This window comes from Ipomoea nil, unplaced genomic scaffold (assembly GCF_001879475.1).
Source record: "Ipomoea nil cultivar Tokyo-kokei standard unplaced genomic scaffold, Asagao_1.1 scaffold1562, whole genome shotgun sequence".
Lineage (NCBI taxonomy): Eukaryota > Viridiplantae > Streptophyta > Magnoliopsida > Solanales > Convolvulaceae > Ipomoea > Ipomoea nil.
This window is the reverse complement of record NW_017617990.1, coordinates 773,911-800,169: the sequence shown is the minus strand read 5'-3', so window position 1 is coordinate 800,169 and position 26,259 is coordinate 773,911. Positions and strand designations below refer to the sequence as shown.

The 26,259-nt window shown below is 35.9% G+C and overlaps 2 protein-coding genes and 1 long non-coding RNA gene across 3 annotated transcripts; all 3 read left to right on the top strand.

Annotated features, from left to right (window-relative positions):
* The first annotated feature begins 590 nt into the window (after nt 1–590).
* On the top strand, nt 591–17,040 carry LOC109189709. The gene is made up of 3 exons (XR_002055612.1): nt 591–602; nt 14,805–14,810; nt 16,991–17,040. It is a non-coding gene; the product is annotated as an uncharacterized LOC109189709 (long non-coding RNA).
* On the top strand, nt 12,522–14,260 carry LOC109189708 (polygalacturonase-like). The gene is made up of 4 exons (XM_019340318.1): nt 12,522–12,966; nt 13,112–13,401; nt 13,533–13,758; nt 13,830–14,260. The coding sequence occupies exons 1-4, from the start codon at nt 12,535–12,537 to the stop codon at nt 14,055–14,057; spliced, it is 1,176 nt and encodes a 391-aa protein (XP_019195863.1). The 5' UTR covers nt 12,522–12,534; the 3' UTR covers nt 14,058–14,260.
* Nucleotides 17,041–18,842: 1,802 nt separating the features above from the next.
* LOC109189701 (polygalacturonase-like) lies at nt 18,843–20,543 on the top strand. The gene is made up of 4 exons (XM_019340313.1): nt 18,843–19,358; nt 19,458–19,747; nt 19,848–20,076; nt 20,165–20,543. Exons 1-4 carry the CDS (start codon nt 18,915–18,917, stop codon nt 20,384–20,386), a joined length of 1,185 nt encoding a protein of 394 aa, XP_019195858.1. The 5' UTR covers nt 18,843–18,914; the 3' UTR covers nt 20,387–20,543.
* The last annotated feature ends 5,716 nt before the right edge of the window (nt 20,544–26,259 follow it).

The window sequence follows — 26,259 nt, the reverse complement described above, 5'->3', positions numbered from 1 at the left end:
ACATTATTTTTATGGTATTAAGTCATGAATTGTTTCCAAATTGATTTATGTGACATTTATTTTTTGGACTTTTATTAAATTTTAAAGTTATATCCGAAAATATTTTAAAGGTTAACAGTTTTAACTATTGTTTTTCATATTTAGTCTCTAAATTAACATAATAATATTATTATGGCTATTTATTGCTTTTTTGGTTTATTTGCAATTTTTGCCATTAATAATACTATTAATTGAATTTTGGAGAGTGATTTTGAATCAATTCAAATTTTGGAAAAACATGTTTTCTAGGCAATTTATCCCATAATTTATTTAGTATTTGAATTATGTTTTTTTTAGATGTTAGTGCCCACATTTAGTTAAGTATGAATAATTGAATGCACATTTAGTGTTTTTCATACTCTTTAAATTGTTTTATGCATTCAATCACATTAAGTGCATAATATTAAGTTTAATTATGCAATTAGAATTTGTGAGTTTTTTTTTATTTACGAATAAAACATATACTATGGCTTGATATTTGTGAATTCAGCCTGTTTCTCACAAATTTGATTTTATGCAATTAAAACATTTTCACGTGGGCTTATAGTTTTTAACCTTTCAAAGTATATATCTATTATATTATTATTCAAATTTTGGATTTCTTTTTGTTAGAAGTCATACTAGTTTTGAATATTAATTGTATACTTGAGGTTATTGCTCATATTAAAATTATTTTCAGTTATACAATTTATTTGGAATTGTTGGAGATTACATTCAAGATGGTGGAGATTACATTCAAGATGGTGGTTTAAAGTGTGTAGAAGGAAGACACTCTTGTCCCACATTGGAAGGATAAGGGACTAACTCCCACCTTTTTAATACCAACCCATTTGGAAGGTTTAAACTATTGTATAGAGAGAAGGAAAGGGAACCCCACACGCGCGCCGCCGCCCGGCTCGGCTCGGACGCGCGTTGCGGTGTGCTGTGGTCGGCGTTTTACTCGGGCTTTATTTTAATTCTGAGTTTTTTCCCTTTTAGAGGCAGATTTCATGTACAAATCTACCATCCACACATTAATTTGTGGTGAAATAAGTCTTCCTATTCTTGTGGGCATCTTCACCACAATTCTTCCTAAAATCGTGGAGCATGAATGGCTGGGAGAGGAGGGGAGGGGCGGGTATTTCCAATACTATAAATACCCTGCTCCTCCTCAGTTCTATTCACTCATCAAATTCTCTTCTTCTCTTCTGCAATCCTGAGCTTCGGTGTTAACTGGTTGAAAGCAACCGGTAAGACTACAACCGTCTCCGGGAAATTTTTGCCTTTATGGTAGTGTCTTGCACACGTCACCGATCCCTTCAGGATTCATCCATTCTCAGCCTATAAAAAACAGTAGCCCCAGGTCTACGACATCTTCTATCCGAATTTTCCCCAACAGTTATAAGCAAAAATATTTTATTTATTTTCGGATATCATGTCGAGCTTCGTACCTAAGCCTGCATCTGACCTTGCCAAGCTTCAACCTCTTGACGGCCTAAACTATCGTCGTTGGGCAGTCAAGATGCTCATACACATCGAATCTGCTGAACTGGAATACGTTCTCACGTATGTTCCTGAACCTGCTCAAGCGAAAACTGCTGACTCTACTAATCCTCAAACAGAGGACGGCTCCACTTCAACCCCTGCATCTGTAACACCTGAACCTGTCACAACTGACAAGTCTCAAAACATCCGGGCTAAGTTCGAGCGGGACAACAAAACGGTTCGCGGTCTTCTGCTGCATCACATGTCTGACAACCTGTTAGACATCTATGCTAAATACAAGTCTGCAAAGGAGATCTGGGACATGCTCAAAAGGAAGTATGGCGCTGATGATGCTGGTCGGAAGAAGTACACGGTTGGGAGGTGGCTCAACTATCGTATGGTGGACACGAAACCAGTGATCGAGCAAGTGCACGAATATGAGAATCTGGTGTCCGACCTTGAAGTTGAACTCATTTCGGTAAGTGAAATGCTACAAACCTATGCCTTACTTGAGAAGTTGCCAGAATCCTAGGGAGAGTTTCATAACAAAGTGAAACATGAGTCCAAGGATTACTCCTGGGAAGAGATGGTCAATCACATCAACATAGAAGACGCCTATCAACAAAGGTCTGTTTCTAATTCTGGTACGTTAAAAGCTAACATGGTTGAATCCAGTGATGTTAAAGGTGACAGGTCCAGAACTGGGAATGGTGGACAAAATAAAGGCTGGAAAAGAGGAGTCAAAGCCAACAATAACAACAAGTTCAAAAACAACCAGAAGAAAGGGAAAGGAGGACCTTGTTACGTCTGTGGGAAGAATGGTCATCGCGCGGCGCAGTGCTATCGCCGATGGGGCGCAAACGACCAAAAGAATGTCCAACAAGAGAACAAGCATCAAGCAAACGTGGTGGAAGAGACTGAAGTCATAGCAGCGGTTGTGACGCTGGAAGCAACTGTGGTGACTGGCACAGAAGAATAGATCATAGACACTGGAGCAACTCGGCACCTCTGTGCGAGTAGGATCATGTTCAAGGAGTTCCGTGCCTTCACTCAAGGACAAGGAGATCAAGTCTATATGGGAAACGACAGTACTGCTGAGGTAAGAGGAGTAGGAACAGTAGAGATAAAACTCAATTCCACAAAGTATCTGTTTCTGTCTAATGTGTTGTATGTCCCCACTCTGCGGAGGAACTTGGTCTCGGGGCCCTTGTTGGTTAGGGCCGGGATCAAACTTGTGTTTGAATCCGAGAGAATGATCATGACCCGTAGAGGGGAGTACCTAGGGAAGACTTATTTACGTGGGGGGCTGTTTGTTTTGCCCCTCATTGCATTCACTTCTGCAAACTTTGAAACTTTCATGAATAATCTTGCCACACGTAATGGCGGTTCTGCGTATATTGCTGTTTCTTTTGATGTATGGCATGCTAGATTAGGACACGTTGGTCTCAAATTCATGAGTAGATTAAAAATTATGAATATGCTCTCAAACGTGCAAGATGATTCGCTCTCTCAATGTGAAGTATGTGCTGAAGCTAAACTAGCTAGAAAACCTTTCATTACTGCAAAGCATCATACAACTTGTGCTCTAGAGTTAATACACTCAGACATAGCTGATTTTAAAAATACTGAGACAAAATGGGGAAAGCGATATTATATATCCTTTATAGATGATTTCACTCGTTTTTCAAAGATATATCTGCTTAGAACTAAAGATGAGGCAGAACAAAAATTTGTAAGCTTTAAAACTGAAGTAGAAAATCAGTTAGAGAAAAAGATAAAAAGACTTAGGTCTGACAGAGGTGGAGAGTATGAGTCTACCTCCCTCAAAACCTTTTGTGAAAAACATGGAATCATCCATGAGGTGACAGCACCCTATACACCACAACAAAATGGTGTGGCTGAAAGGAAAAATAGAACCCTAAAGGAAATGATAAATGCTTTTCTAATAAGCGCAGGCGCTTCTAACTCTATGTAGGGGGAAGCTGCATTAACAGCTAACCACGTCCTCAACAGGATACCTCACAAAGGTTATGAAAAAACTCCATATGAGCTATGAAAAGGTTACGCACCCAATCTAAAATACTTCAAAGTGTGGGGGTGCCTGGCCAAGGTAGGTCTTCCGTACTTCAAGAAACCTAATCTTGGCCCTAAAACCTCATATGCAATATTTGTGGGGTATGCAGAAAATAGCCCTGCTTATAGATTTATGTACCTAGACTGCCACTCTATGTGCGAGGCACGAGAGGCCGAGTTCTTCGAACACATATTCCCACTAAAACGTGGATGAAATACCTATGGAAAAATCTCGTCTTCACTACCTTCAACTTCTGAAACAGAACTTGAGTCAGAAGAACCTAGAAGGAGTAAGAGAAAAAGGACCGAGACAAGTTTTGGGCCTAATTTCATTACGTACATTTCTGAACTAAATGACATTAATGAAATTTCTGATCAGTTTGTGTGTCAGTTAATTCTAGAGGACGAACCAAAATCCTTTGAGGCAGCTATGCGCTCAGTCGATGCGGTCTTCTGGAAAGAAGCAATACAAAGTGAGCTAGATTCAATCAAGTCTAATCACACTTGGGAGGTTGTAGACCTACCGAAGGGAGCCAAACCTATTGGCTGTAAGTGGATCTTCAAAAAGAATATGAGACCCGACGAGTCGATTGAAAGGTTCAAAGCAAGACTTGTGGCTAAGGGATATAAACTGAAGTTTGGTGAAGACTACTTCTGCACCTATTCTCCTGTAACGAAAATAGCCACAATACGCATATTGTTTGCTCTAGCGTCTTCTCACAAGTGGCTAGTCCATCAAATGGATGTAAAAACAGCTTTCCTAAATGGAGACCTGGAAGAAGAAATTTACATGTCTCAACCTCCTGGATGCGCCAACCCCGGGCAAGAAGGGAAGGTATGTAGACTAGTAAAATCCCTATGAGTTAAAACAAGCTCCCAAACAGTGGTACGAGAAGTTCCACAAAACACTGTTAGATCTGGGATACACGGTAAACCGATCAGATGCTTGTTTGTACTCAAAAGAGATGGAGTCTAGCATTGTCTTGATTTGCATTTATGTAGATGATATGCTAATCTTTAGCTCAAATATAAATGCAATAAAAGAGACAAAGAGGTCTCTGTGTGACAAGTTTGATATGAAAGATATGGGCGAAGCTGATGTGATACTTGGAGTGAAAGTCATCAAAGAGAAAGATGGCTACAAGTTATCACAGGGTCACTACACAGAGAAACTGCTAAAGAAGTTTGACAGTTTTGAAGTGAACCCGGCTCAAACTCCATATGACCCAAGTGCAAAACTCTCGAAAAACACAGAGGCAAGTGTGTCTCAAGAGGAATATGCGAAAATAATCGGGAATCTAATGTTCTTAATGAACTATACCAGACCTGATATTGCACTTGCGGTAAATCGACTAAGTCGATACACTCATAATCCCAGCGATATCCATTGGAATGCACTAAAGAGGGTGCTACGCTATCTAAAGGGAACGATGAACTGGGGATTGTACTTTTCTAGCTTCCCAGCGTCCCTAGAGGGGTATTGCGATGCGAATTGGGTGAATGATAGTGATGAGGTGAGCTCCACCAGCGGGTATGTTTTTACCATGGGAGGAGCAGCAGTATCGTGGAAATCCACGAAATAGTCGTGCATAGCCAGATCAACGATGGAAGCTGAATTTATAGCTCTTGATCTAGCAGGGCAAGAGGCTGAGTGGCTTAGAAACCTACTGGCAGACGTGCCGTTGTGGGGGTGTTCTACACCGTCAGTGCCCATACATTGTGACTCGCAAGCTGCGATATGCGTAGCAAAAAATAGTGCCTATAATGGTAAGAGGAGACACATAAGACTCAGACATAAGTCTGTGAGACAACTAATTCTAAGTGGCGTACTTTCACTAGAATATGTGAAATCCGAAAAGAATATTGCAAATCCTCTCACGAAGGGGCTAAACAAAAGAGCCATCCTCGAAACATCGAGGGAGATGGGCTTAATAGCGATACAGTGAGCAAACTTCGAGGTCATATAAACCTGGAAGCTAAACACACCTATTCAGAGATAGGTCTCAGGTCAAAGAGTTGACCTTACGAGAAAGACCAAGTTATATATTTTTACAGGGTGATTGCTGGTGTGTGAACTGAGTTCAAAACTAACTCTTCTTTCGATAGTTCAAGATCTAATTCACTATCAAAGGAGAAAGTTACTCAAGTCACTACGTGTCAGTTCAAGGTACAACCACTGACATTAAGATCAGCTCTCATGCCAGAAATTCCGTCTTCTTCTTGCTACCTTGAATGTGTGGGGGATTGTTGGAGATTACATTCAAGATGGTGGTTTAAAGTGTGTAGAAGGAAGACACTCTTGTCCCACATTGGAAGGATAAGGGACTAACTCCCACCTTTTTAATACCAACCTATTTGGAAGGCTTAAACTATTATATAGAGAAAAGGAAAGGGAACCCCACACGCGCGCCGCCACCGCCGCCCGGCACGGCTCGGTTCGCACGCACGTCGCGGTGGGGTCAGCGTTTTACTCGGGCTTTATTTTAATTCCGAATTTTTTCCCTTTTAGAGGCAGATTTCATGTAGAAATCTACCATCCACACATTAATTTGTGGTGGAATAAGTCTTCCTATTCTTGTGGGCATCTTCACCACAATTCTTCCTAAAATCGTGGAGCATGAATGGCTGAGAGGGGAGGGGCGGGTATTTCCAATACTATAAATACCCTGCTCCTCCTCAGTTCTATTCACTCATCAAATTCTCTTCTTCTCTTTTGCAATCCTGAGCTTCGGTGTTAACTGGTCGAAAGCAACCGGTAAGACTACAACCGTCTCCGGGAAATTTTTACTTTTAAGGCAGTGTCTTGCACACGTCACCGATCCCTTCAGGATTCATCCATTCTCAGCCTATAAAAAACAGTAGCCCCAGGTCTACGACATCTTCTATCCGAATTTTCCCCAACAGGAATATATGAGTTTATTATTTAATTTTATGCATATCTGTTCTAAGCATAATATTTTATTTTAGATTATGCGATTTATTATGCCTTTAGAAAGCATAGTTTGAGAATGGATTTCAGTTCCTTATTAAGTTAAACTTTATGCATAAAATTAATTGCGGTAGTGCCTGAATTTAAGCACGTTTAGTCCATTAATTTAGTTCATTGATTTAAAGCCTTATCCATAAGTGAATCTACAATTTTATAGATCTCCCAAACGATTTTACTTCAAACATGAAAACACATGACTTAGGGAAGTTTCTTGGGGAGGAATACTAGTTCTATGGCCCTGGCTTAAAAGCCTTGTTGCTACTAGTCGCCTTGCGACGCTACTCTGTCTAAGGAGTTGGTATTTAACCGAGCTTCGTCTCGACCAACTTTTCTGGGAGTATACCTAATAATTGTATATCACATGTTGGTTTAATTCGTTTGTTAGGCTTTAACTTCCCCTTTTGCCAAATGATTAAAATTTTTTAGATTAATTAAAGATTAGCCACAACATCTTTAATTTACTAAAAAAAAAAAATGTCTAAAGTTCAAATCACATAAAGATGGCAATGATAAATGTCTAGTGATCCTATAATTTTAATTAGTTGGGGAGTAGCCACAGCATCCTTAATCAGTTAAAATTATATATTGAGTTGTTGGGTCACATAAAATTTGATAAATGTCTAGTGATCTTATAATTTTAATTAGTTGGGGAGTAGCCACAATATCCTTAATCAGTTAAAATTATATATTGAGATGTTAGGGTCACATAAAGTTTTAGACATATCAATTGCGATTAATTGTATGTAAAATGATGGAATTTAGCCCACATGCAATTTCGTTATATTTGTATGATTAATTAGGATGAAATACTGAACTATGATCATAATTTAGCCCACAGGCAATTATTTATCGGAATGTAGTTTAGTAGTTTTATCAGTGATGATAGGAATAAAGAGTTTTATTTACTTTATGAATAATTATCATCTCTATCATGAAGCTTAATTTTTTCTCATCTCTATCATGAAGCTTAATTTTATGATGTAAACTTTAGGTCATATATCTTAATTTGCCCACAGGGATTAAGATAAGGAACATGATCTCTTAAGTTTTTTGTCATAATGGTTGTAATTTATCTAATTGAATTAAAACTTTAGCCCACATGCAAGTTTTATGTCACTAGATTCTTCAACTCATTTGATAATTGGTTCATCATAAAATTTCAGTTGGATCTAATTGAGTAAAACTTTAGCCCACAGGCAAATTTTATGTCACTAGATTCTTCTGGCTATTTAGTAATTGAGATAAAATACTATCATAAATGTTTAATTGGATTTAATAGAATTAAAACTTTAGCCCACAGGCAAGTTTTATGTCAATAAATTCATCAACCCATTAGATAGTAATTTTATCTCACTTTCTTAGAATTTATAAATTTAATTATAATTCTAAGTTTCATGGTTTGCATTGGCAAAACATGTATTTAGTCACTTTCCAAAATTTAGATACACCTTTTATTAATTATTTTTCACGGAGCTTACTTGGTTATTTGGACTAACTATAGTAAGTTGCGTGGTATGATATATCTCTTATGGATTCCAATAATAAAATATATCTTCTGAGCCGAATTCCAACTTGGTTTTGGAAGGCGTATTTTATTATTTTAGTATGTCCAACTATGGTGGAGAATCATGTCATCATTAATTATTCATTTAGTTGGACTATAATTGAAACCAAATATTGATTATTTAGTATGCCCAACTAATGGTGGAGAATTATATCTTCATTATTTAGTTGGTAAAATCAATTATGAGTGTTATATCATTAATTTGGCTAAAGAATATCTTAATCAGTGGGAGTGATCATTTAGGAAATATCATTAAGATACTCCACTAAAGTTGATGGATTTAGTTATTTTCATACATTTCAAATTGGATTGTGCGTCTAGTAATAAGTCCAAAAAGTTTCCACAAGTATTAATTTAGTCTTTTGTTCTTATAATTCATAAGTTCATTTCATTGAACGTTTGGTTATACAAGATATTTCTGAAAATGTTGTAACAATATTAATGAATTTATTAGAACGAAAACATTTAACTTGTGGTGCACTGCCAATTAATAAATTCTTTAGCAATTAACAGAGTCTTTAGTTTCTTCAAAATTGATCCTGGGTCATTTTTGGTTTGTAAGGCTCAAAATAATTTTGTAAGACATAATAAGACTCGTAATGTTCAATTAATTTCGAGGTGAACCTTGAGATTATTTGGGAAGTTGGTGTATGTTTAAGATTCCAAATAATTGACTTAGACCTTATGGTTTATGTTATTGGAATGTTTCTATGACTTGACTATCTTTTGGCTATCTTAATGAGTGGGAGTGACAGACGTGTCAACTCCAAGCTCTTAGCCGTTAGAGGTAGTCTTTATGTAAACTTATAAAGAAGTCATGGAATATAGTTAGCATTATGCTAACATTAAGAGATCTCTACTTAAGGCATGCTTCTAAGATTTTAGAGATCATACAGTGAATTTGGATGGTTTCTTCTTTCAGTTGTGCACATAATATATTTTGAGAAACATCTCTTAAGGGACTAAGAATAAACGTAGGGTTTATTCAAAAAGAACCTAAGTTAGGAAATTTAAAATGCATGTGGTCATAGAAGATATTACTCACTTGATTAGTAGATGACGTATTACTATGGTTCGTGTATTTTGTTCTTTAATGAAGGTTGTGCCAGTACTTGCACCAAGTGGGAGAATGTAAGTATTTTTCCTAATATAATATATTACTAGTAATTCACCCGCGCGATGCACGGGAAAAAATTATGCTATTATAAATATAAAAAAAAAAACTAAAATATTTTAAATTATTTAATATAATAATATTTTTGAACTTCCATTGGTCAAGTATTTATTATTTTTATAGAATACAAAATTACAATTAAAATTAAAATTATAATTGTAATTATAATTAAAATTATAATTATAATTTTGTATGGTTAATATAGTGTCTAATTATGTGCATATTCAAATAAACTTATAGAGAGAATTTACATAATTAAATTGATTTATTCTTAATTGTATTTCATCAATATTATAATTTTCACAATACGAATAATAACTAAGATAATTACATTTGGAAAGCAAATTTCAAATTTTGTATGTGTAAATTTAAATTCTAATTGAACACATTTTTTATATGATTATATAATATATAGCTATTTTATTTTTCAAAAGTATATTTTTTATATGATTATATAATATATAGCTATTTTATTTTTTAAATGTTGTTTTTTATTTTATTTTTTTTTATATAATAAAGGATGTTGTGGCATTAATTGTAACATTAATTATTTCCCAAACCACATAGCTTTATTATATAAAGGATAATATATTGTATTAATTAAGTGGTTGTGGTGCAAGTGGAAGATTAAGTCAGTTAGTGGCTTAATTTGTTAGACAACTCAGGATATTCAGTTAAGCTTTAACTGAATATCTGCCTACGTTGATGGGATGTAGGCTTCTAAGCAAAATAGTCCTCCCACAGCTCCCGTGTTCAGGACACGCACCATCGAGTATTCTGGAGAGAAGTGGTAGACAAAATACTAGCCTTTATTCTGCAGGTTTACTATCTTGTGGCAATACTAATGACTATGGCTGGGGATATTCAGGCGATCCTAAAGCTTCCGCTACTACGAGACAGGTTACTCGTTACTACAATTCATGTTAGACTAAATTTACCATCTAACATCCATTACTTCTTTAAAGATGCCTTTTGTCAGAAAAGAGCAAAAAATTTTAAAAATCAGAAATAATGCACAATAATATAGCCATTTCTAAGCGGACTTTATTTATTTATTTGGAGAGACTCACATGAGACGCAGATATGGAGAGAAATGAGTTGAGGAAACCAAGCCAACACTTAGTCAACTCCAGATAGAAGATTTTTAGGGAGAGAAAGTGAGAAACTATATAATTTAGAGTGAGCATGAGTTATACTCTCATGTCACACAGAGATGTTGGGTATAACAAGGTATAATTGTAATTGGTATTATACATACATTGTTTATTTTTCTTTTATGTAATATATCTTAAAAATAAGAAAGCATGATTAGCCTAAGATAGAGCTACCTTGATACTTAACCCATTCGAAGAAAATTGAAGAGTTATTCACAAACTTTAACTAATTAATGATGGTGGAGAAATTTCAATTTGTGTTGTACAAACTAAAAAGAGCGAGGAAACATAGAACCATTTGGATAACTTGAGATTCACTTCCTTCAAGAGCCTTAGGGCAAGTTCAAGGGTTCAACATATAATCCGGTGAAATCCGAATACCTGAGTTATTAATAAAAATAAATAAATAAATGATGTGTTGATCAACCAGCTGCACTATTCTTACTTCCCATTTGGATGGTATCCTTATTAAAATCAATTGGTGACAAGTAAGTGGTGAACTAGTTTCGAATCAAGCAAGGCTGAACTCGGTTGACCCGATCACCCAACAATCCCCCTCCCTTGAGGTTACACATCCTGTAAGTTAAGCACGCTTAATCACAGAGTTGGTTATCTGGTTGTTATATCATTTTTAATATGCAGCTCTTATTGATTTTGAAATCTCGTGGTTACCAAGCTAACTGTGGAACCACCTCAAGGGGATGGGAACTGTATAGAACTGTATTGAATAAACTGTATAGAACTGTATCTCCTTAAAGTTCCAACTCCAATCGTCCATTCATACCGCGCGATGGACTTCAAGATTCAAGTAATAATATCCCCATCAGCGAAAATTTAAGTGAGACCTCTATTGAGATGAAGGAGATCCGCAACAATATTTCTACTTCATTATGGGATGCTAGATCATGATTATGCTATAGTTTCATTTCAAATGTTAAATTTTAATATGTAAACTTACCTATTTAAATTTAAAACTATTTAAATTTTATGAAGATGTAAATTTTAATCTTTTTACATTTATCAACTTATCAAAAAACTAATTTACCAAATACTTTTAAGCATAATCAGCTAGCTTAACATACGGCGCTTAAGTTTTCAGCTTCTAGCTTATAACTTTTCAGCTTTTAGCTCCCTTTTCAACTAGGTTTGCCAAACATAGCCTAAAATGATAAAGTTAGAAAAGCTGCTCAAAAAAATTTTTTCAATTAACTTTTTGAGAAAAGAAATTATATCAAAAACTATCAACTAACATCTAATTTACCAAACACATTTCTACCATCAGCTAATGTTATCAACTAGTCATACCCTTTAACTCAATCAGCTAATAGCTATGAGCTAACTGTCATTTACCAAACAAGGCTTATGTTGTGAATCATGCCCAAAACAGATGGCTAATTTGGTCTCATAGTACGTGTAGCAGTCGTGTCTTCAATTCAGAAATATTTGGGTGTACAAACCCGGCCTTCAATTCTATTCCACCCTGTTGCTGGCAATCTGGCATTTGAAAAGATAAAGTCATATGGGGACAACCCAACTAAGTTGGTTAGACTCTTTACTTGATAACTTACAAGGTTATATGTTTGACTTCTAACAGGACGACCTATTGACTTTCTTGATTTGAGTGAATCAGTTAAGGGCAAGTGGCATGCAACTTAGGACTGATTTACCTCATTGAATTGTAGTCTTTTGTCGGCTAAAATCACATGGTGGTTTTACCAAGTGCAATAAAAAATTTTAATTAAAAATGATTATAGTCACATGTAGATGATAATTTGATAAGCATAGATGGAATAAGTAGTAGTGCATGGTTGCGTTCTTCATGGATCTTATTACTAAGTTGCTTCATCAAATCATGTGTTCTCATTAATTGCAAGCACCGCTCCCAAGAATTCATCACGATTCCACCTACGTACATGTCCCTGCAGTACGCCACTTCCCCTTCTCCGATCCTTAGATCCAAATCAACCAATTTGTTTAATAATTCAACCAACACTATATATATGTGTACATGCCGGACTATGTAATATGTTGTCTTCCTCGAACTTGATAATTAGAGTGTAAAGATTACGTTGTAGACATGTTTTTTAGGTGCATATTTTTCCTTTCACTATTCGTGCATCTTTGGTTGGTGCGTCCTAGCTCCGCGGCCTACAATGTGGTTAGCTACGGTGCTAGAGGGGACGGCAGGACGGACTCTACGGCGGCGTTCCACCGCGCATGGGCGGCGGCGTGTGGCTCGACTAGGCCGGCCTCGGTTTACGTGCCCCGCGGGTACTTCTTGATACGCCCGGTGTCGTTTAACGGGCCGTGCCGGAGTAGGATGGAGTTCCGAGTCGACGGCACCATAGTTGCTCCGGACAACAATATTTACGCCATTGGGAATTCGCAGTTTTGGATTTTGTTTTATAAGGTCAATTGGCTGTCGGTCTATGGTGGCACCATTGATGCTAAAGGGCATGGTTTTTGGGCATGTCGAAAGAATGGTCGCAACTGCCCCGGTGGCGCCAGAGTATGTACTCATTAAACATAAAACTTTTATCTTTTAATTCACAGGTCTGTTTAAGCTACTAATAAGTTATAAGTTATGTTTTGTAATGTTCTCATAATAAGGTATATTCTGCAGTGATTAGTTTTGATTTATTTTATGCATGCAGTCATTGACAATTATGCACTCAAGCAATGTGGTGGTGAGTGGGCTAACATCACTCAACAGCCAAACAATTCACATTGCGATTGCTTACAGCAGCCATGTGAGAGCTCAAAATGTGAAAATCATAGCCCCAAGTGGAAGCCCCAACACGGATGGGATCCATGTGCAGAACTCAATGGGTGTGACAATCACTGATAGTACCATAAGGACTGGCGATGACTGCATCTCCATAGGTCCAGGCTCCATGAACTTGTGGATTCAGAAGATTGGCTGTGGCCCTGGCCATGGCATCAGGTATTAGACTCGATCCTGGGTCATTGTTACCAAACTTCACCTCTGTGACCAATTAAGCTGTCAATGCGGGCTGAGTACTGATTTTTCATAATATGTGCTTACATTGTTGTTCTTGAATTGGTTTATTATAGTATAGGAAGTCTAGGAAATAGCAACAACGAAGAAGGGGTGCAAAACGTGACAGTGACGAACACAGTGTTCACAAAAACCCAAAACGGCGTGAGGGTGAAGTCATGGGCAAGGCCAAGTGGTGGCTACGCAAGAAACCTAATCTTCAAAAACCTCATCATGAGAAATGTTGGCTACCCTATCATCATCGACCAAAGATACTGCCCAGATGGCTCCTGCCCCAATCAGGTTTATTACCATTTAATGTTTAGTGGAAAATAATAATGTGTGTGAAATACTATGAAATGTTTTGGATGCAGAATTCAGGTGTTAAGGTTAGCGGGGTTACATACAGTAACATCAAAGGGACATCCTCCACACAAGAAGCCATTAAGTTCGAGTGCAGTTATAGCAACCCATGTCGTGGAATCAAACTGCAAGACATAAAACTCACTTACGTTAATCGCCTGCGCAGGCCCACTCTCACCTATTGCAAAAATGCAAGAGGAAGCCACAGTGGCATTGTCACCCCCAAAAGTTGTTTCTGACCAACACACAAAATACAAACTTATTATTAACCTTTGCTTTCATCGACATCTTGTCGTGTACATATATTTCTCCAAACTACCTCTGAACCAAAATCGAAAAAAGTATGAATTTGACCTTATTATGGTGGTGTACAAACATTTGGAGATTTGTCTCTCGATATTTATCTCCATCACTTGTCTCCGAAGCATTTCTTATAGCTTCAATTATTGATGATTGAATTGAAGCTCTTGTTACATGCAACTTTACTACTTTAATCATGTGGAGGTTTAATTTGTTCTGCAACATCATAAAAAGTCAAGTCTAATGAAATAAAATGTTGATTATATTCTATTTAGAGAGTCAGTAAATATAATTGGTTATTCTATTTGCAATATTCAAACTTTAAATTTTACTTAAAAAGATCAAACCAAATTCATTTCGATCATTCAAATAATGGATAGATAAAAAGCATTTTCCAGGTCGGCAATACAAAAGCGCCCAGCTAAGAAGGTAGTGGTTAGGCAACAAGGGAGAGGGAAACATGCAAATACGTTGAATCACATGCCCACATGCTTTCTTCTTTTTTTTGGCATTATTTATATACTATTCTGGTCCAATATGAATTCAACTTATGCACCAATTAGGTCGTCATTCTAACCACAATAATAGAAAAATCAATACCGTTACGAAATAAAACAACATACAAGTGTTACGTTGTACGTTCGGTGCCCACATGGACTGTACTTCGGTTGCTTGTTGTGGAATAGTGTTTTGTTAGTTTTTAACCAAATAAATGAAATAGTTTTTAAAAAATAAATTAGAATATAATACGTAACTGTAGATAAGAGATTTCATATGTCACCGTATCTTACTCTGGTTGCTGACCAAAAAAAAAAAAAAACTATGAGTATCTTGATAATCTAGTTGGAAAAATATTATTGGTAATGATTTTTAATCTTATATAATTATATATGAAATACATAATGCATGGTACAAGGTCTAATTTTTTCTTTGCTCTATTACAATGTAATATCTGAGGCTCGAACTTACAACCTTTCAAATGGAAGTCCAACCCGGGTACCATTAGACCACATAGTCCTAATAAGTACAAGGTCTAATTGATACTTTAAAAATTTTAAAATTAACAAACATTAATTATTAATTTATTATAACTATATAATTCTGGTATTGTCAGGATCATGTGTATGTTTATTACTGTGTCAAAAGTTGAGTTAATACCAGCTAAAGTCCTCCGAGTATAGTGGCAGCGTCACATTTAGTCCTAAACTTTTAATTTAACCACCTATGGTCCTTTGATTTTCAAATTTAACCACCCGTAGTCAGGGACGGAGCCAAAGGGGGGGCAAGGGGGGCAGCTCCCCCCCCCCCCCTCACCCCAACCCCACCCCCACCCCATATATAATATTTATATGTATATATGTATATATAGTATAGGTTTTAGTATTAGTATAAAAAAACTACTAAATGTTAACAAGTAAGGAGTTAGATTAGGTGGTAAAACATGTGTTTGGTAATAGGGAAGGTTGTGGGTTCAAATCCTTGCATTAACATGTTTTATATATTTTTGAGTCATTCCCCTATGGCTTCAATACAGTCACTTTTTTAATATTTAATGTATTTTCTATTGGGGCCTTTGGCCCTTCCCCCTACCAAAATAATAATAATAATAATAATAATAATAATAATAATAATAATAATAATAATAATAATGTGTTTTCTATTCTAATTATTTTATCAAATTAATTATGTTTCATATTTTGTTATGAATATTTTTATAAAGTTTCGATGTGTTTTATTTTTTCGCACATATCTAACAATATTTACAACTATATTTCTTAGGTAATGGTTATTAAAAATAATAATAATAATAATTCTTAGGTAATTTTTTTTTTAATTATCTCTTTTGTTTTAATGTTTCGCTTTTACTGAAAAAAATTTCTGAATCCGTCCTACTTCTTTGCCCCCCCTCAATCGAATTTCTGGCTCCGTCCCTGCCCGCAGTCCTTTCATTAGATTAAGGGCAAAGTTAGGACCATAAATGGTTAAAATTTTGAAAGTTGAAGGACCATTATATTAGTGGGTGAATTGAAAGTTTAAGGACCATAAATGGTTAAATTTGAAAGTTGAAGGACCACGGCGGTTAAATTGAAAGTTTATGATTAAATGTCATAACGTTACTATACTCGGAGTACCCTAACTGATATTAACTTGTCAAAAGTTATAATTAGTAAGAAAGGTGAACCTTTATTTTGTTATACTTGCTTAGCTACCAAAGTCATATTTCAATGATAGGATGCTAGACTGGGTCACCCAATTAAGTAACAAATATTATTAGTTCTTATATAGGTAGCAATGACAATTAAGAAACGAAGAAACGCAAGACATGAAATGCAAAATAAACAAAGAAATAGGGTATTAGTATACAGACCAAATTTTTGTTTACCATCCAACGTGTAAATAAAGTTATTTTTATTCATTACTGTCTCCATCTCATTTTATGTGTCGGGTTCGGTTAACGATGTTTGACTGGAGTTATTTATCATTTAATTTTTCATAATATTAAGTTAAGAATTAACCAAGACTATGTGGTCTAATGGTACCCGGGTTGGACTTCCATTTGGAAGGTTGTGAGTTCAAGCCTCGGTAGAGGCAATATTGGTTCTTTGTGTTTCAATAGGTTGAGAAAGCATATGAACAGATAATACATTGTAATATAGCCAGCCGCATGTTGGTTCGACCAATGAATTGTAAGTATGGGACGGCGTATAGTTACCAGGAATTAGCTATTATTTATTTATTAAATAGAAATCATATATTCATGTATTAGATCGTGAAAGGTTTTGGTAAAAATACTTGGTCCTTGTAGATGTCTATAAATATTTTTATTTAAATATGCACAAGTATTGACTATCAATTTAATAAACTAACATAGTTGGTGTGGTGGTTCAGCACTTCGTCCCTTAAGCATGAGGTTGGGGGTTCAATCCCCACCCAAGTGAATGGAGCAAACCTAGTCCCCTACCACTAAAGCTAGGAGCTGTTATGATTGAAAGGTTTTTGGCCAGTCCCCTATTCGGCAAATCTAGTTGAGAAGGAGCTGTTATGATTGAAAGGTTTTTGGCCAGTCCCCTATTCGGCAAATCTAGTTGAGAAGGAGCTGTTATGATTGAAAGTGTTTGGTAATAAGACTAGGAGCTGTTATGATTGAAAGTGTTTGGTAATAAGACTAAAAAGGACATCTAATAATAATAATAATAATAATATTTGCAGATAAAGGAGAAGAGAAAATAATAATAATAAAAGTTAGGAAGCTAGGAGCTTATTTTATGAACATTATCAAACTGAGCTTATAACTTATTAGGAGTTTAAAATATGCAATAAGCTCCGCCAAACAGAGCCTTAGGCAAAAATTGACTATCTAATAATTTCTTTTAGAAAATACATGTTTAAAAATTCGTAATTAGAAAAAAAAAAAAAAAAAAAAAAAAAAAAACTACTCTATCACATTTTATGAGCTTTTTAACTTTTTATAAATTTCGTACCAGGAAATTTTTTTGCCCATCATAGGTACTTGTGAACATCTAATTATTTTTTCAAAAGGCTGAACCCCAACATCTAATTATTAATTAATATGTAAACAGAAATTAATTATTTATGGGCATGATTAACATATATTATTAATTAATAATAGTAGTTATTATCTATCATATATATATTTCATATTATTTAATGCAATTAATTTTGGTAATAAAAAATACTTACTATATTAATGTATACTAATTCAATTCAAACCTGTGCTAGTGTGTGGTGTACTTATAAGTGTTCTTTGGTACACTTTTGAGTGATACATGGTAAACTTGATTTGTAGTGCACTTAGTATTGTACCACTTGATAGGGGTCTTAAACCCGTCGACGAGTTCAATGGACCTGTTAGCGAGTTCAATAGACCCGTTGGTCGAATAGTACTACTCAACGAGTCTATTGAACCAATGTCTTTCCCTTTTTGATGGTGCACCATAGAGCATTCAAAAGTACATCACATAACATTCATAAATGCACCACTGAAATATACATGGTATTTTTCTCTTTTGTTTGATTTACTTAAAATGTCACTGTATTTTTCTCTTTTGTTTGACTTTCAGCCACTTGGTTGTGCATCATAGATCACTCATAAATGCACCACTCATTTGCACTTAATGCATAACTAGAACATACATGATTGACAAAATTACAAAATTATCACCACGTTTTTTCTCCTCTTAATTGATTTCCATAGGTCTAGTACGAGCTCATTCTACGGTTTTGATATGTCCGCATGAGAGAGCAGAGTCGCACCTAAATCAATATATATATATATATATATATATATATATATATATATATATATATATATATATATATATATATATATATATATATGAAAATAGAAAATAGTTTATACACGTAAAGAGAAAATGGCAGAAATTTCTGCTTAAATTATGGACCATATAAAGCATTAGATATGTATCTTCCCACGTGATAGTCTAAACATTCTTGACTTGACAATGAAATCATAAATCAGCAGAAATGAGTAATTTTGAGATCAGATACGGATCACTTATTTCCATAAATCATATCAAAAGACACTTAAGGACGATTGTTAGTTAAACGTTGAAAATTGGTAAACCTTCTTCTTCATTGTATCATGATTTGTCTATGATTTTATAAACCAAACTGTTCGTTCTTTCCCTATAAATACCCTTTCATCTTCTTCACCTTCTCATCACCAATCCCCTTTCTCTCTCTCTCTCTCTCTCTCTCTCTCTCTACGATACATACAATATAATCCATCATCATATACATACAAAGTTACAAACATGGCAGTCTCCAAGCTTTGTTTCTCAGTTGTCATCACCTTCATCTATGTAACATTTGCATCAGCAGGCAGTGGTAGCTACAATGTCCAGAGCTATGGAGCGAAACCCGACGGCAAGACTGACTCCACCAAGGCGTTTGTGGCCGCATGGGCGGCTGCGTGTGCCTCCACCGTTCCGGCCACCATTTACGTGCCGGCAGGAAGGTTCTTGGTTGGGAGTTTGAGTTTTGGGGGGCAAACATGCAAGAGCAACGCCATTTCGTTTCAAATAGATGGCACGCTCGTGGCTCCATCTGATTACAATAATGTGGTTGGAAAGAGTGGGAATTGGATCAAATTTGAAAAGGTCACCGGAGTTTCCATTTCCGGCGGAACCCTAGACGGCCAAGGCGCCGCTCTTTGGGCGTGCAAAAACTCCGAAAAGAATTGCCCTCAAGGGGCTACGGTACTTACTATACCCAAACAAACTTCAACCATATATATATGAAAAATCATAATCTTTTCCTTTTTCTAACTTTTGATGATGGCACATATATATGTACAGACACTGGCTTTTTACAACTCAAACAACATTGTTATTAGCGGACTAAGTTCCCAAAACAGCCAAATGTTTCACATCCTCATTTACGGCTGCCACAACGCCAAGTTACAAGGAGTGAAGATCTCGGCTCCCGGAGACAGTCCCAACACCGACGGAATCCACATTCAATCCTCGTCAGGTGTAACAATCTTGAATTCTCACATAGGCACTGGTGACGACTGTATCTCCATCGGCCCCGGCAACTCTAACTTGTGGATCGAAAACATTGCCTGCGGCCCCGGCCACGGAATCAGGTCAGTCAAAAACATTCTTAAACTATTTTATATATGCCAGCCATGCCATCTTATGAATCTTTAATTTGTTATATATGCTTGTGTATGTGGTCGTGCGCAGCATTGGGAGTTTAGGTTGGGAAACAGAAGAGGCTGGAGTGCAAAACGTGACAGTTAAAACCGCTACTTTTACCGGCACTCAAAATGGGTTGAGGATCAAAACATGGGCAAGACCCAGCAATGGGTTTGTGAGAAACATTGTTTACCAACACGCAGTCATGTCGGACGTACAAAACCCCATCATCATCGACCAAAATTACTGCCCTGACGGCAAAAACTGTCCTCACCAGGTCAATTAAATTCCAAAACCTTAAAAACAACTAACGAATTGAAAACATACATAGAGAAAATGAAATCTTAATTATATTTATATGACAGAGCTCGGGCGTGAAGATCAGCGGCGTAACGTACGAAGACGTACATGGTACATCGGCGACGGAAGTGGCGGTGAAATTCGAGTGTAGTAAGACAGAACCGTGCAGCGAAATAGCGGTGGACTATGTAAACCTCACATACAAAGATGAGAAGGCTGAAGCGTCCTGCGTTAACGCCGGTGGGACCAGTTCCGGTTTGGTTCAGCCTGTAATTAGCTGCTTCTAGGCCGCCGCCGCCCTTATTATTTTTGGATTCATAGTTAATACTGTAGTTTATCACTAGAGATTAGCTTATACGTTTATAACTACACTAAAACAATATTATTATTATTATTTTTATTAGGTTTGTTTGTATTAGAATAATGGAATTATATATAATCAATAATATTCAATTAATTATTAATTACTAATTATTTCTACAAGAATTACCCTTCAAATTGTTCTACTTTACTTAAATAACTTCTTTTGTCTTCTTTTCATCAAGATATTAGACCTAGTCTGCAAACCTTTGCCTAACAACTAGTCATAAATTTATCAATTTAAAAAAATTACTAACTATACGTATATGGTAATGGTTATATCTTTTGAATAATTATTTCATTTTTAAGGAATATAATCCTAAAGTTTATTCTTCAATTATATTCCATTTTGGAATAAGATTTGTATTTTTCTTTTCTAATTTTACTCCTTAAACAAATTAAAACATGTTGTTTACGCGACCCTCATCTAGCGGAGGCTATGACAGTTAATTAAGGAAATTGAACTTTATCTTGGACTATGGACTGTGGTTAGTGTAAAGTGGTGATTTTTTTTATTGTCAAATGGTTTGCTCGTTGTTAAAGTCGGCCTCTCCAAATCTATCTTATACAGGTTGTGTTCTCAAGAATGTCTTAACTCTTAACCTCAAATGACATTTTGAGTCTGTGTCGTTTAATTTTGTTTTTAGATCATCATGCCTTAGCAAGAGCTGCTTCTTCACAGTCTAGGTGTTGGTTTACCATTTATCCTACTTGTATAAACTTGCTCATGCCTTAAAAAGAGCTCCGTGTGTTGGTTTACCATTTATCATACTTGTATTCAATATTTGATTATTAATAATTAATTCTCTCTTTTTTTTTTTTTTTGTTTTGAAAAAAATTAAAACATGTTGGTAATATATATACCAATTAAAGAATATTTAATGTTTATCTTAAAATTAGTTCATTCGCATAAGCCCGCAAGTAAACATTACAAACCTAAAATTTAATGGTTTATAAAAGGTCGGGTCTAATATCCTATCATTAATAATTGAATATATGATGTTGACAATTACGCAAGTATAATAAAATAAAGTTGTGCCTCAATCCTAAGGGTCTACACTGTTCTACCTAGTGATCGACTTGGTGAATGAAATAAATCGTGAAATATTTCTAAATTAATCTGCATGATGCATTATAGACCGTTATACCATGGACCGGGGTAGAGATGTCAATTCAGCCCTGAACCAATGGGCAGGCCCAATAAGCCCTAAAAATTGCAGGGCTAAAATCCAAAAAGATCAATTCAATAAAAAAGTAAGTTCATTAGGTTGGTCCTATTGGGTTATTGGATTGAGTTGGGCCAACTCATGGATTGTTAAGCTGGCCCGTGTAATATCAAATCATTATTGGATGGACCATAGTCCATACAACTTGTATGGACCATGAATATAGGGTACATTTTTAATATACTAAATGTACATTATTTGTGTATTAAAGGTACATTATTTAATAGTATATATAAAATAATGTACTTTTATACACTACACACACTGTATACACACACACACACACTATATATATATATATATATATATATATATATATATATATATATATATATATATATATATACACTACACACTAACACACACACTGTACACACACGACACTATATATATACACTACACACACACTGTATATATATATACACACTACACACACACAATATATATATACACTACACACACTGTGTGTGTATACACACACTGTGTGTGTATATATATATACAGTGTGTGTGTAGTGTATATATATAGTGTCGTGTGTGTACAGTGTGTGTGTTAGTGTGTAGTGTATATATATATATATATATATATATATATATATATATATATATATATATACATATATAGTTATGAACCAATTATATTTGTAATAAAAATTTTGTTTAGTGATTTATTAGCCCGTTGGATTAGCCCAACAACCCGTTGTTTAGGGTTAGGGCCAACCCAACTCAAAAATAAAAAATAAATAACCATTTAGTCCAAGCCAACAAGTCCACCAACCCTGTAGGACTAGTCCAAAATCCAACGGGCTGGCCCATTTGACATCCCTAGACCGGGGTCTATCTTGACCTGAGTCAAGATACACAATTTATATACTGAATGTTCACAATTTACATATTGAATGTTCACAATTCAAATTGTGAACATTCAGTATGTAAACTGTGAACATTTAGTGTATACAATTGTGAACATTTAATGTGTAAATTGTGAATATTCGGTATGTAAATTGTGAACATTCAGTATGTAAAAATTATGAACATTTAGTATGTAAATTGTGAACATTAAGTATATAAATTGTATATTTTTAGATCAAGTGGATCCACAGAATAATTTGCCACACACTATTGAACCCTGCACCATGAGGCTAGCTACTAGCAAAATAAAGCTATGACCATATTTTATTAGTTTGTTCAACAAGAGGAGTTGTGTCCCTCGACTAGTAAAGATAGATTTATAAGTTTTTATAACTTGTAATTGAGTGAACATGCACTCACTACTCCTTAAATGTTTTTGAACAATTAAATTCAGTTCAGAATGTGTTATAAGTAGTGATCTCATTTTGTTTTAAAAAAAAAAAACATTTTTTTTGTAAATGTGAATATGTTTTATACATTTTGGATAGAATTTAATTAGTCCATGTAAACAAGTCAAGAGATTTAGTATAGCAAAATTACCAACCAAAAGTTAAAAATATTATATTGTTATATATAATTGATAAACTAAAATGAATATTAATATTTTGATTTACAGGAAAGTTGCAGCACGTTGCGCGTGCACTCTAGACCCAAGTTCTTCATAACTAACCAACTAAAATCAAGAGTTTCATAGATAACTCTCAATAAAAAAATTTAATTAAAATATTATAGTTATCAATCTATCCAATCAACTTAATAGGAGTTGCCACAAAAGAATAGTAATATTCATCTTGTGCTGGAAAGAGTAATATAATGTGGCATTAGTTATTGCATGGGAATTGAGATAGGGCAGGGAAATCATAAATGGCAACGCAACAAGATCTGAAGACAGCCGACAAGCATGGTCAAACGTTTGTTCCCTGGTTTTCTGTTGCATTATATTATATATATTATCGACAAATCTTATTGGCCAAAGATGAATAATATTCGTGCAATCACACTCGTGAATGAGTACGCCAGCCATGCCTTGTTTACTTGCATTCGTGCATTTCTGTTAGACACACATGCATCACCATTATTATCATCATCATATCCTACTAAGATTTCCAATTTCCTCTCATCTGTTTGGCCAACAACATACATACATACATACATACATACATACATACATACATATATATATATATATATATATATATATATATATATATATATATATATATAAACACAACAGATGAAATGTACAAATTCACTAAAAAACACACAACACACTAAAAAATGCACTATATAACTCTCCACCCCTAATGGTGTATTTCCGAACATTGTGTGGTGTTTTTATTCATACCTAATGGTGCGTTTTTGGTGATCCGTACCTAATTTGTGCATGTTTTTTGTTGTGCATTTCCTAACATGGATAGTTTATATTTGTATAATTCGCGCGGCCGCACATGAACTCGACTATAGCCCTGTTTGGTAAAAAATTGGCCTATAGGTCATTTGGCTTATTTGATCACCATTAATTGTTTGATTTAGTTAAAATATCAATATAAATATTTAGTTAATTAGCTTTTTGCAACTTCAAAAGGCTAAAATTCAAAAAGCTACTCCAAACAACTTTTTCAATTAGCTTTTTGAGAAAAAAAATTATACCAAACAGCTATCAGCTAACAGCTAATTTACCAAACACTTTTCTACAATCAGCTAATGTTATTAATTATTTATACCATCTAATTAACACAATCAACTAACAACTAACAGCTATCAGCTAACAGCCATTTTACCAAACAGGGCATATATATATATATATATATATATATATATATATATATATATATATATATATATATATATATATATATATATATATATATATATATATATATATATATTGATGGATAGCATACTAGGCCTGAGCCACATGGACCGGCCCAAGTAAGTGACTGGATCAAGAAAGCCTAAGAAAGATATACGATGCGGAGCAACTCAATAGTTTTATAAGGATTGGGCCTATTACTCCCAATATAATTAGAATTGAACTCATTATTCCTAGTATAGTAGAATTAGATCTTATTATTTCCAATGTAACACAGACTCCCAATATGAGGCAGTCTAGAACTCTTATTCCTTGTAGGGCTCTAGGCCCAAAATATGTATAAATAGACCCCTTACATAGAGGAGGGGGAGGAACAACTTTCAACGATTCACCAACAATACTCTCCAATACAAAGTTCCTATAATTTCTCCATATATTTTTCCTATATTCTCGTTATTCTAACGGTAGTGTTGGCTTGCCGTTGACTGCCAAAAAGTAATAAAACCAACATTGGCGCCGTCTGTGGGGATCGATAAGAAAAGTTTACGTTCGTCCCTCAAACCTAAAGCACACGATCGAAACCCTAATCATGGGGAGCACCCGCCGTAACACCCGCACTGGCTGGTCCATTCGGGATCTGTGAGAAAACCTCAATCGGCCTACCTCTCGCATGTTGTTCAGTCGGTCAGTGCCTCCGAAGGGAGGTGTCAACCTGGAAAATCCTCGAGAAGAGGGGACAATTCATCCGAGCACACGCTCACCGGTCGCTGGCGTCTCACAGACCCAACCGGTCGAACTTCCTCCCACTGTAGTGGAGGCCGCTGAGCACTTCCTGGGAGTCTTGCAGCGTGACTGCATACTGAGAAGCGAGTCCCCACTGGACCCCCCTCGTCAATATCATTCGGATAGAACTAACAACAGGGACAGATCTCTCGAGAGAACGCAGGGATCTGACCCATCCAGAGAGCATCGCCTCACGGTTTCAATCCTTGACCGCCTAGGACTTTCAAGCCAACGACTCCCCACCCCACGACTGGGACAGGACAACCCAACAGTTAAACGATCGCAACGGAAAACAAGGCTCAACCCTCAACGACGAGCGAGAGCCGCTCAAATGGCATTCCTCCGCGCGCAAGAATCACAAGGGGAGGAGCGTAATAGAGAAGGTTCTCTAGATAGTCTGCTAGAAAGTTGTGGTGAGACCCCAGACCTCCAGATGGAGACTAAGGGTAGAAAGAATCGGCCAGCCACTCGGTCTCCGCTGTCCACCAACCCGTTCACTATAGAAAATCAAGAATATCGCGCACCAAGAGACTTTGAATGCCCTGCGATGCCCATGTTCGACGGGACGGGCAACCCTGATGACCACTTGATCGACTTTCGAACAGGGATGAGGATGATAGGAGTGGATGGTCCTATGTACTGCCATGCCTTCTTCTCAACACTAAGTGGGGTAGCGCAGCAATGGTTCACATCACTACCACCCCAATCTATCAATTGTTTCGAGACCCAGGCAAAGAAATTCTTAACGCACTTCGCTGGAAACAAAAGAGACAAAAAATACTCTATGGCCTTAACTTTAGTATAACAAGAAGAGTCAGAGACATTGAAAAAATTTCTAAAGCGATGGCAAGAACAAATGCAGATAGCAGAGAACTTGGACGATCGAACAACGCTAACATTGTTCATGGATGCATTAAGGTCCGGGGATCTACTCACTAGCCTGCGAAGAAAAAACCCCGAGACCTATGCCCAAGCCATCCAGTGGGCCCATAAATACGCAGATGCAGAGGAAGCCTTGCGACAGAAAAGGAAGAGGAAAGAAGAACGACCTTGCGAAGATATAAGAA